This window comes from Fundulus heteroclitus, chromosome 11, assembly GCF_011125445.2.
Source record: "Fundulus heteroclitus isolate FHET01 chromosome 11, MU-UCD_Fhet_4.1, whole genome shotgun sequence".
NCBI lineage: Eukaryota > Metazoa > Chordata > Actinopteri > Cyprinodontiformes > Fundulidae > Fundulus > Fundulus heteroclitus.
Genome location: NC_046371.1, coordinates 37,198,331 through 37,211,552, shown reverse-complemented (window position 1 = coordinate 37,211,552; position 13,222 = coordinate 37,198,331). Strand labels below are relative to the sequence as shown.

The 13,222-nt window shown below is 42.5% G+C and overlaps 1 protein-coding gene across 1 annotated transcript in view; it reads right to left on the bottom strand.

The window, feature by feature from the left end:
* The window catches only part of igsf9bb (immunoglobulin superfamily, member 9Bb), a 264,759-nt gene that overhangs the window by 174,595 nt on the left and 76,942 nt on the right, over nt 1–13,222 (bottom strand). Inside the window, exon 4 of the mRNA XM_036143535.1 lies at nt 9,936–9,995. Coding sequence (XP_035999428.1) covers nt 9,936–9,995 — 60 coding nt within the window. The remainder of the gene's footprint in view (nt 1–9,935; nt 9,996–13,222) is intronic.

Genomic DNA, 13,222 nt, shown 5'->3' with positions numbered 1-13,222 from the left:
TAAGTAAACATAAACTTGTTTTTAAAATCTCTTGGATACAGAATTGAGGTATTGATAAATCCCAGTTTTTTAACCCAGACTCACTGAAAATCGTGTAATAGTTCCATTGGTCTTCAAGGGGAGACATAGTATCCTTACAATTTGGCTCCTTTGTGTTTCAATCCTACATTTTATTTTCCACTGGCTTGCAACCAGGTCATGTGACTATCAAGTTTCTCCTTTATAGTCAGATGACCTTGACTATCAAAAACATTGAACATCATGAAGGAAAGCTTCTGCATTCATATGCATTTTGATCAAATTTCTAGCAAGAAGTATGCATTCATAATCTTTGTTCAAGGAATATAGACAATCTTTAATTTGTTAGTTTTGCCGAACATTTCAGCATCTTCTCAGAAGAACCTTTAAATGTCATGTGTTGTCAATTCCGGTCCTCAGGATCCTACATGTTTTAGGTGTTTCCCTGCCTCCATACACCTGTCCTAAATAAATTGGTGATGAAGAGGAATTCAGGTGTGCTAGAGCAGAGACACATGTACAACATGTAAAGTGGGTCCCAAGGAGCAGAATTGAAAACCACTGGTCTAGGCTGTTCATGAGGATTCTAATCTGTTAACTGTGACATCATCCAGAGAAGACGGCTCACCCGCTATTACCATCTAATGTAGAACAGATTACTAGATCAATGTGTGCTTCTGTGCATTTTTGTCTCTCTTGTTGTGTCTCTGCTCTGTCTTCTGTAACCCCCAGTCGGTCGAGGCAGATGACCGTTTCATACTGAGCCCGGTTTTGCTGGAGGTTTTCCTTCCCGTTAATGGGGAGTTTTGCTTCCCACTGTCGCTTCATGCTTGCTCAGTATGAGGGATTGCTGCAAAGCCATGTACAATGCAGACGACTCTACCTGTAGCTCTACGCTTGTCGGGACTTTGAAGCAATCAACTGGTTCCTTTATATAGGACATTTTTGACCAATCTGTATAATATGATTGAATTGACTTTGTAAAGTGCCTGAGATGACATGTTTCATGAATTGGCACTATATAAATAAAATTGAATTCAATTGAATTGAATTAATGTCGCCATAGCAGACAGCATCTTCTTTCTTTGCACTACTATACAACATGTTGCATGGACATAATAGGTGCTGATAAATACAATATGAGTGGCACGTGATTATCATAGTTATGTAATGTGAAAGGAATACATGAGTCACATTACTTGATCAAAGATATTTAGAGTAATAGGGAAGACAATGATTATATTTGCCTACATAATACTGTTGTGTCATGTAAACCAAATATCAGTCTATTATAAAAACAGTCCTTGATCGGACAATCTTACCATTACACTATCCCTGACACAACGAAGTCTGACAAAGGTCATATGAGGTATAGTACAAGAAGGGACAAAAAAGACTACTCCTTAAGGTAGCTTCGGTGTGTTGCAGCAACATGCTGCAGATCTTCTATAGGTCTGATGAAGAGGAGAGTGATATACTCTGCCATCATCTGCTAGGGCAGCAGCATTGGGGCAATTGACTTAAAGAAGATCATTCAAGATAATAAAGAAGCCCTACTCTGTTCTGGGGACTCCTCAAAAAAAAAAAAAAAAGCATTCTTAATAAAATAAAAAAATATCATTGACAACCCTGAGCACCCCCTTTATTAGACTGTTGCACAACAGAGAACAACTGTTACAGAAGATTCTTGCTGACTGCAACCATCAGCATCCTGCAGTAACCTGTTGCAGAAACCCCCCAAAAGGACTTATACCAACATTTCCAATTTCCCTTTTGGAATAATTAAGTATTTCTGCATTGAACTGAAATACTTAAATAAGTAAATACACGATACAGTAATAACCAGTGGGGGGCAGAGCTAACCACAAAGTTATCTTGTAAACTCATATTCCGCAAAAAAAATGTGTGTGTGTGTATATATATATATATATATATATATATATATATATATATATATTAGCTTCACTATTGTTAATCCGATGATAAGGAAATTTGAGAAAGTTAATGCTAGCCACTAACCTATAGACATGGTCTGCGTTGAACGTGGGCAGTGCTGCGTGTTTGAGGGGACAGCTGTTGTAGTTCAGAATTAATTCATTTTACACTTGAACAGTTGAAGCTTATAAGAAGAATATTGTACCCCTGTCTGTGCCCAGACAGCTGCATTTAGGAAAAAAACGGTGCGTGTTCTACAACAATGCAACACTGCAATGATGTCATTCACTGGATCAACCATCTTTTCTTCTTTTGGGTCAAACATTGCTTTCTTTTTTTTCTCATTTTTTCAGTTATTTTTCTGCTACCTGAAGTAAGAGGCTACAGCTGGACAAACATTACAGCTGTACACACATCTGGCTGCTACTGTACTGTCTGTGTCAACCTAACTTTGTGTGGCTTTATTCCAGCCACATGAATGGTCCAACGCGGAGCAACTCTTATCACTGGCTATTCATCTTATCTATATATTAAAGGTCTGTATTTTATACCCTTTGTCATATGTCCATCGAGGAAAAATTATTTTGATATGTATACTGCTATCATTTTATTACACAGTTCTATGTATGAGTTTTGTTGTGAGTAAGTGGGCGAGCTTTTCCTGTACAAAGGATCTCTGTTGGAGGGTGTGGTTCTCAGCTGTTGGCCTGCCCCACCTGCTGACACTCTCCTTGTTAGCTGCTGGGGGTTTTAAGGAGCTGCGTGACAACTACTCTGCATGTGAGAAAAAAAACCTGGGCACAACTATTGTGACTCTCTTGAGTTACCTATGAATTCGTTTTGGAAGTTCAGGATTTTGTACACCTTCCCCCAAGCTAAATCTTCTATGATCTCTTTACCATCTAGGTTGAAGATCTCTTGCTGGTTTTCTCGTCAAACTGAACCATTTCCATGAAACCTCTCAGAAAACACCCTTTCAATGAAGAAGCCAGGTCATAGATAAGCAGCTCCTCCTTCTCCAGTAATCCCCTGCCCGCCTGCCCTCTCTGGCTCTGTTCATCATCATCAAGCCTTTCACAGTCTCACTGGACCTCAAGTTAAGTTTACCTCAGCTGGCTTCAGGACAATCGCTCATTCTAAGTCGAGCAACTACCGGGACTACCTTTCTACTCAAACCATGCTGTCCACCTTTTAACAGTGAGGTTCATTGTTTACTACATACTCTCTCTGTCATAGCCACCTGCTGTCACTATTCACCCTTTTCCCCCAGATGCAGTTGATCCAGAACGTAAAAAAACACAAGTGTCATTACCTTATCTTGCCATCTGAATAATCCTTTGAACCTACCTTTTCTGGGTATCATAATATTTTGATAGATTTGCTTTACTGACTTTTAACTTTTCAACAAACAGAAATTTCTGATTTACCAGATAATATTTTCAAAACAACTTGTTGCCTAGTGACACATGGAGTCATCTTGGTTAGTCCGTAACAGCAACGTTGATGAAACTGAGAAATGTTTTTTTTAAGTGAATAAAAACTGATGGACTTTTAGTAATTTAATGAGTTTGAATGGAATAAAAAGTTGGAAGAATGTAAATGCAAATAAGTAAACAGCAACTTATAATTGTATAGAGAATAAGGTTAAAAGGCAATGCTTGCAATTACCATAGCAACTAATATCCAAGCTTCCCCTCCAAGTAGCTCATGCTCTGAAGTAACGTTGGGTTTTAGTGTTACAGAAGTGGAGTGATTGTTGTTCTAATTAGAACCACAGAAAGTTATGGAATATAATAGAAATATTATATAAACAGCTATATCAGCTGTAGTACACTAATAAATAAGTCAGCACTTGTGATCAATGGGATTTTGCAATTATAACAATCATGAAAAGCATTCTTAAGTGAGCTGTCACCAGTATATCATCTTAAGAATTCAGGGCATGTAGAACAGAAAAATCTATAGGCCCCTTTCCACTACATGAGTAAAGCCCCAAAACTTTTGAACAGCTCCGGGCTTTCAAAGCCCAGTGCCTTTTTCAATACAAATTTACACGGGGTGATTTTGGATTCCCAGGTCTTTAGTTTCACTGGGAAAAGGTCCTGGCCTGAGGGTAGGACTTTTTCAATAAGCCTGGGGCTTTGGTTAATAGGCGGGTTGTATGCAGCAAGTCAATACAGTCCACTGCTATGAAGAGCAAGGAGCAATAAGGAGATGAATTTACAAACCTAGCGATTTTATACCCTTAATTTATCACAAAAAAGATTTTCAAGATGCTTTTAGGCAAAAACGTACACCTCTAACTTCTTCTGGGCAGTCAGCTCATCAAGGTTATGAGCCAATTTTCAATCTACTTTCCAAGCTGCAAGAAGCTGTGCTTTATTTTTCTTTATTTATACTAACACATGTAGAATAGAGTGAAGCCTGTGGGGGGATAGGGTAGGGCCGGTGTAAATTAGGTGTACGCCATCTGGAAAAAACCAGTTTTGTGTACTCCATCTTGGTCTGTGGGCAAGTGGCAGGATACGGATACAACTTCTCAGTCTGCCTGTGTCTCTGGCATATGGTGTCTTCTGCCATCACCTGATGGACCAGAAGTGTATTGCTGTCTTTCCACAACGTTCCACAAAAGTCATTAGGGCTGATTTACATAAATGGCTCCTTGCAAATAGGAAAATGTCAAACTTAAAAGCCCCAGGCTTTGGTTTAACCTGGGAAATAAAAGCCTGGGGCTTGAAATCCTCGGGTTTGATTGGACAAAGGGCTAAACCGGATTTGAGAAGCTTCCTCACACCACAAGATCTCTAAAGGTCTTTAGGTACAGTCTCCACATACTGTCTCTACCTTGCAAGTAACTGAGTTTGTTCGTGATGGAACAGCTCCAAACAATGAAACTACTCTTATAATGAAATATCTCTTCAAGCTGTGACCATAGATTCTCTAGTGTTTAGAGACTGAGCTTGGAAATGCATGCTGGAGCAGCATTAGACAAGCATAATAAGCTTCACCATCAGCTTTCCTTAATGAAAGAAAGCTGCAATTTTCTTTCTTTCTTTACACATAAAGTAACCTTTATTTATTTCGTAGAAAGATTTTCCTCTCATTAAATGACAGCATATCAGAAGAAGGAAGATTAGAGTTTTTATATAACTCTACTTTTCCAAGCTTGCTTGAAGAAGCAGATGGTAGATAACTGAGTGATTTTTTCCCAGCTGTGATTTCCCCCTCACCGTCACTACCCACCATCCCCGTCTCGTCACCTCACCCCCCTTCCCCTCGCTCACACAACTAACAACATATATGAACACACACTCGCCACTGCTTCAGGCTGTGCTACATGTTGATTGGCTGCTGGTGACCATCATCAAACATTGCACAAAAACAGGTCCCTTGGAAGGTATGACTTCACTGTTTGAAACTTGAGATGACGAGGAAGCCAAGAGAGTAGAGGACTAAAAAGCGAAGAGGTAGAGTCACCTCCCCCACTCCACCTCACCCTGCCCAGCAAACATTAGGGTTTAGCTCATTACAAATAAAGACTCAGGGGAGGATACAATGAAAAAACTGAGCCGCACGCACAACACAGCACCTGATTGTGTGTATGTGTGTGTGTGCGTGCGTGTGTGTGTGTTTGTTGTATGTGTGTGTTGTGTGTGTTGTGTATGTGTGTGTGTGTGGGGGCTGGGGTGTGTGTTGTGTGGGTGTGTGTGTGTGTAGGAGGGGGGTATGTATGCTGGTGACTGATGCCGGGAGGACTGTTCACTTATCACTTATGCAAGGTAGACCAAGCTTCACTGAGGCTTGTAAAATAAATTGAGTTATGTTATTGAAACTCCACAGAACAGTGTTACGTTCAAGGATGGTGCTGATTGTCCAATCTCTGATAGGTAATATGAAATGATTAAAAATACATGAGATCATAGCAAGGAGATAACACAAGGAGTAGCTGTCAGATCTTTAAATAATAATTATGCAAATGCATAACTACCTTTTCTCCTATAACTTTTCTGCATAACTGGAAAAAAAATATGTTTCCATGCCTTTCTTATGAGTTCTTGTATTGCTTAAAGACAAAATTAAAATCAGAATCAGCAGGTCACAGGTTTACTAGAGATCAAGCTATACAATTCAAATCAGTACCTCTCTTTTGACTATCCATAACAGAATGAGCACTGATGCATGAAGTGAGATACATTAAAATAGGAACAAAATTATTCCTGGTTTTGACTGTAACCATTGATTGCTATGCTTGAAATAAACTACTGGTAATAAGCTTTAAACTTTACACCAGACATGGTGTCTAAGAGCCAAACTGAAGGCAGTAGTAATAGTTAAAAATATATTTTTAGCCCTAAAGCAGCACCAAACTTTGCACTGGAAGCCTGTTTAGGTGTTGCCTGCCTTCACATGCCACTCACTGACTACCAGCTAAATGCACAGGTAATGCTTAGATGGATGGCACCATGCTGTCTTCAGAAAGGTCTGTTTGTCTAATTTATTGTTTGGAGCTTGCTAGATCATTTGGTCTCAAGAAAACTCAGAAAACCAGTCAGTATCTGGTGTGACCACCATTTGCCCTCATGCAAAGCAACACATCTCCTTAACATTGAGTTGATCAGGGTAAATTACTTTATTAAAAAAATAAAGTGTTCTGTCCTCGCCATGACCAAGACAAAAGGTCTAATATAAAGGTGTGGAATATAAATATTTTCTCTGTGAGTAAAAACAGTTGTAAGAAGGACTGGTCTGTCCCTGGCACCTACAGCCGCTGTAGGGACCTCTACCTCGGTCAGCGTTTGCTGCACTCATCGGTAGCCTGTTGCCAGGGAGTCACACAAAGTCAAGCCGATTAAAAATTATTTCACTGCGGTTAAATCTTTTTTTTTAATTAACGTGTCCTCTCTCCTCCGCAATGACGGAGACAGAATATCTCATGCAAAGGTCTAAATATTAACTCTGTCACTGAAAACAGCCTGAAGAAGAAGTTGGGTGCCCCAGGATTGGAACCTTCAGCAACACTCTCCAACACGCAGTTTCAAAGAAGACAGAGTTCAGAACAGGCTTTATTTTATTATTAGAGGAGTGTTTCAGCTATTTATTCCCAGAGGATTAATCCTTAAAAATATTGAAGACAATCTTGTCATTTATAATGATGAATGATATTTTACCATTTCTCGCAAATTTCTTTAAAGCATCAACTGGAGGTGTGGAACGAAGCTAAAGCGACACCCGGGAGGCATGTCCCTCTTCCAGGCCTTTCTAGGCCAGTAGAATCAGTAAAGCGGGCGAGGAGCTGAGTAGGGTAGGTGAAAACGGGGGTGGGACTGTGATTTAACTCCTTAAGCCACAGTCCCACTGACCCGCTTCTGCAGGTCTTTTCTCCCAGCTAAAGTCCTGATCTCTGCTGCTCACAATAGACTCAATAACTGTTTTGCAAGGGTTCTGATCCCATCATTAACCATTCACACGATCCCTAGATGCTAAGCAGGGCCCGCGTTAACCCAATATTTTGCATTTGCCATTTTTTTTAAACAGTGATGGTAAAATCTGAGGGCCCACCCATCATTTTGACAGATTGCAATTCACAGCCCTGACCACTTGGTGGCGAATCTGGCGATGAGCACGTATGTCACTGGTGCAGCTGATCCACTGGTACAGAAGGAGCTCACGCTGCGGGATTTCATTCCTTTCCTACCACTGAAGCGGCTGCTTGCAGGATCAGGAAAACCCTCGCCCTGAGAGTCTTGACGACTTCTGATCACCTTCGCTTGGAGAAATGTTCCCTGATTTTCAAACTTTGGCTGGAGTGACACTTGTAATTCCAGTTTCCAGTTTGGCAGCAGAGAGCGGATTCAGTCTCCAGAACAATATCAAAACACACCATAAGAAGTTGTCTGTCCAAGGAGAAAGTCCAGAACCTCAGACAATAGTATCTGCAACAGTCCCACTTGAGACATTTGATTCCGTGCAAGCAGGGTTCCACATGCTCTGAAACAGAAATAACGTGGCAGAGAAGAGAAAGCTTTGCAAAAGTGCGGCCAGTGGAACTAGATAAAATTGGTTTCAATACTTCTCCCTCATGGATGAGATACTCGCGTGAATAAGCGTATTAACCTATGATTTTAATTGCATTTCTTATATAATGTCTGTATCAAGATGGCGGCGCCCTGAGAGCCTGCGGCTACTACGGCTCTCGGCAACCTGCGAGTATTTCTACAAAATTGCCGTCGAGCACGCTACAACTACTACACCAATTCCAGTTATGACCGCCAGTGCCTGACTGGAGTTACTGTCATCACAGTGTTTTTGGACTTGCCCTAACTACAACTGCTCTATAGTATATTTATGTAGCTTCCAAGGTGCTTCAGGCACAAGTCCAGAGGCCCACAATGCAGCGAACTCGCCGAGAAAAACACGCGGAGGGATGGAGCAAGCAAAGGCGGGTTCGTGCCCAGCGGCGGAAGCGTGGCTGTTGAGGTTGGGCAAACAGCGAAGCTAAAAGCAAACCCCTACAAATCGCCGCTCCCTTCCCATCTTGCTCTCCAAGGTCCGGTCCCTTGCCAACAAAATAGATCACCTACAACTTGAACCTCTCTTCAAAGAGGGAGTTCAGAAACTGCTGCACTCTCATCCTAACGGAGACATGGCTTAACTCATCGATACCAGACAACGCTGTTAGCCTGGAGGGGCTCGCTACTTTCCGCGCCGACAAGAAACAACGGACTGAGCAGTAAAACTGAGGGGGTTGGCTGTGTGTTTACATCAACAACTGGTGTAAAAATACCAGATCTGTCGCCAGCCACTGATCTCTGGACATCGAGCTTTTGGGACTGTAACTGTAGACCTCTCTACCTGCCCAAGGAGTTTACTGTTGTTAGCATCACTTGCTGTTTATGTGCCTCCCAGCGCTAATACTAAAGCGGCTATGAGTAGCTCTATCGGACTATTACTGAGCTGCAATCTGCACACACCGGAGGGGTTCATCAATGCTGGGGATTTTAACCAGCGCCAATTGAAGACTCATTTCTCCCTCATTTCAATTCAACACCGTGGGATTTTCCAAACTCATGGAGGAGAAACAATCTGGACCTGGTTTACACCAATATAAAAGACGCATTCAGAGCAGCCCCCCCACCTCGGCTCTTCAGACCACCTATCTGTAGTGCTAATTCCTGCATACGAGCCCCTGCTGATCAGGGCAATGCCCACAGTGAAGCAGGTGAGCTTGTCGACGGAGGGGGCCATGGAGGCACTCCAGGACTGTTTTGAGTACTCTGACTGGAACATGTTCAAAGCTGCAGCAACATATTGCAACAAGATCAACATTGATGATTACGCCATGACTGTGTCAGCCTACATCAACAAATGCACTGAGGACGTCAGCACCCCTAAGAACATCATCACCCGAGCCAACCAACGACCCTGGATGACTGAGGAGGTTGGACAAACTTTAAGAGCACGGAACTCAGCCTTCAAGTCTGGCGACAAGGATGCACTGAGGACAGTCAGAGCCAACTTGAACTGTGCCATCAGGTTAGCGAAGCGGAGCCACGGTCGGAAAATCCAGGATCTTTTCCACAATGCCAGCAACACCAGGAGCATGTGGCAAGGCATACAAGCAATTACAGACTACAACACACCCACCCCTTCTGGTGGGTGAAGCTGATGCTGACTTCCTTAACGGAATTAAATAACTTCTTTGGAGGTTTTGAGGCACTAAACAGTGAAAGCTGTTCCCCATCAGGAAGAGGAGGCACTCTTTCTTGACACAGTCGACGTGTTGAAGACCCTGAGAAGAGTCAACCCGCGGAAGGCCCCAGGTCCCGACAACATACCTGGGCATGTGCTCAGGGAATGTGTGGGTCAGCTGGCTGGTGTCCTCACAGACATTTTCAACACCTCCCTGGACCAAGCCACAGTTGGTAAAGGAACACATCGTCTCCAGAGTCCCCCCAACATTCGACCCGTTCCAGTTTGCTTACTGGCAGAACTGCTCCACTGAGGACGCCATCTCCTCCGCTCTGCATCTGAGCCCAGCACACCTGGAAGAGAAGAACACGCACGTGCGGATGCTGTTCCTGGACTTCAGTTCAGCGTTTAACACCATCATCCCACAGCATCTGGTGGGAAAACTGGAAAACCTGGGCTTTGGCACACCCCTTCGCAACTAGCTGCTAGACTTCCTCACCAACAGACCTCAGTCAGTCCGGGTCATCAGAACTCCTCTGATATCATCACCCTCAGCACGTGCTCTCCTCAGGGCTGCGTCCTGAGCCCCCTGCTGTTCACTCTGATGACAAACGACTGCGTCCCCAGGTTCACCACCAATCACATCGTGAAGTTTGCAGACGACACAACGGTGGTGGGCCTGATCAGAGACGACAACGACCAGGACTACAGAGAGGAGGCGGAGCAGCTGGTGGGCTGGTGCAGAGACAACAGCCTGATCCTGAATGTGGAGAAGACGAAGGAGATCATCGTCGACTTCAGGAAGAACCAGTCTCGCCACGCTCCACTGCTCATCAACAGCTCAGCTGTGGAGGTGGTCAACAGCACCAAATTCCTAAGGGTGCATATCACAGACAACCTCACCTGGTCTCTGAACATCACGTCACTGGTGAAGAGGGCACAGAAGTGCTTGTACTTCCTGCAGAGGATGAGGAGAGCCCGCCTGTCCCGCCCATTCTCCCGACCTTCTACAGAAGCACCAGAGAGAGCATTCTGACCAGCTATCTCTCTGTGTGGTGTGGAGGCTGCAGCACCTCCGACTGGAAGAACGTGAGGAGAGCGGTGAGGACAGCATAGAGGATCATCGGGGCTCCAGTTCCCTCCATTAAGGACATTTCTTCTCAGCGCTGTGTGTCCCGAGCCTGTAACATCGTCAGGGACCCCTCACACCCCCACCATGGACTGTTCTACCTGCTGCCCTCTGGGAAGAGGCTTCGCAGCATCCGCTGCAGGTCGACCAGGTTCTGCAGAAGCTTTTTCCCTGTTGCCATCAGACTGTTGAACTCTAAACTGGACTCTGCATCACACATGTACAGAACTGAACTTTATGGCCATTTTGCATCATTATTTTGCTCTGCTAACATTGCTGAGCTTTTATAATCAATTTAAATCTAAAAGTACACAACTGAACGTTTACCGCATTTTTGCACCATTATTATTTTTGCACTGCCAACATTGAACCTTTCAAATTAATACCTTTTTGCACCATTATCTTTGCCCTAAAACATGATTGAACAAAAATATGTTTTATCGAAATTATCAGAAGATAATTATCAGAAGAACAATGTTTTGTGCACATTTGTAATGGAAACACAATTATTAGTTTTTTGTTACTGCGGAGAAAAAGTTACATAATTTCTTCTGTTTGATATGTGTATCCACGATGTTGATTATTACCCACTATGAAACACAAAAAGAATTTTATTCTTAATATAAAAGAATATAAAATAATATTGTTTTTCATATGCTAACAAATTTGCAGAAGTGCTAAGCTAATTATTATTATAGCCCCGGTTCCACCACGCACAACTCAGCTCCACCTGCTTGGGAAAGTTTAAGCAGCAGTTTTTCTCAAGTCATCGAATGACTGCAGGTCATTGCTCACTATGGCATTCCACATAATTAAAATAATCTTTGTTGCCACAACAGAAACAGAGCAGGTTATTAACAGTTATTATTATCTCCAACAACTGGAGGGAGGTTTTCAGGGAATGTTGGTTGGAGATACCCCGCTCAGATGTCACATTTGATATGGCCACCGCCATTGATACAAGAATCAGTAGAATAATGATAAACAGTGGTAAATCTGATTTGTCAGCTGTAATATTTCTTATTAAACTTAGACATAACAAAACTATTTTCTTCTGTTTTGTAGAACTTCTGCTGACAACATTTTTTCTTTATTTTTTAAAAATAATTAATATTATCTTATATAATATGAATAAAAGAAAACGTTAAATGGCAGAAGTTCTCCATTCATTTACAAACGGTTTGGTGCATCCTGGGTGTCTGGAGACATTTAATGGCTTTGCATTCAGAAAAACATAGCTTAAAGGTATACTATGCAACCGGGGTTGATTTTCCAGCGAGGCTCCCCCCAGAGGGCGAAAGTAAAAGTGCACTGTCATAAAGATGCTCCGCTGTTCTGGTTTCTCCGTCAAACCAGGCGCGGTTGTTTTGAGCTTAGCAGACAGGCGAACGCAACGAAAAGTGTGGAAAAAACGGCAGTACAAACAATGACTAACACAGTGAAAGTATGAACATCAGGGTTTCCCACAGCGCTATCTTGGCGAGGCGGCCTCGTCGAACTCACGCTACCACCTCACCAACATTAAAAAAATAAAGATAAAAAATATATAATAATAATAATAATAATAATTAAAAAAAAACTTGATATGCTTGCATATTTATCTGACGTTAACACGCGGTTCTTTGTTGTTGCTTTTGCGCGTGCATATAGTGAATGGCAGGGCAAAAACACATGGAGTTCTCACCGTAAAGCGAGACTTCTGAGCCTGTGTGTGCGGGCCGAGGGCTCCTGCAATTGCAAGTGCGGTATTTCCCCCACAGACCACCAGGGCGGCCGAAAAACCTTTTTCGACCTGAAATGACTCATTTAATCATCCAAAACGGTATGGAATACATTAATTAACTGAAAAATGTTGCATAGTATGCCTTTAAAACTTAATCTTTCTTTTACAGCACAGCCCCCCACACTGCCGGTAGTACATGCAATTTACTCATTTAAATGGGTATGACCCAACTGGTTTTGCACTCCTTATATGTTGCAGTTGCAGTCCTTGAAGATCAGCCGCAACATACCCACTTAGTGTAACCAACTCAACGCTATTTATTTGGCATCTTTGAAGATCAGGCTCAATATCTTTTACCAAAATGGAGAGACTACAGAGGCAAAGAGCATCATTTAAAAGTTGCATCACACCTATCCTCATGCACCAGAAACACAGTAGCATGCCATGAAGAGCTCCTATAATCTCATGTCTTGTTGACATGAGGCAAAATTACAATCCACATGAAAATGCTACATAAAAATAAAATGTACATATACAGCAACATTAAAGTTCAACATTCTGATGTAGAAATGACATCGCTCAGTCTGTACTTCTCAGATCTTTTAGTGTGATTTAAAACCCTAATTCTACACCAGGGTGGGAGACTTGACCTAATTCTGGGCTTCTTACTCTCATGCAAGTGTTGCTCGTTATTTGGAATTCAAAGGGTAACTTTCCAGGGTGCAGTA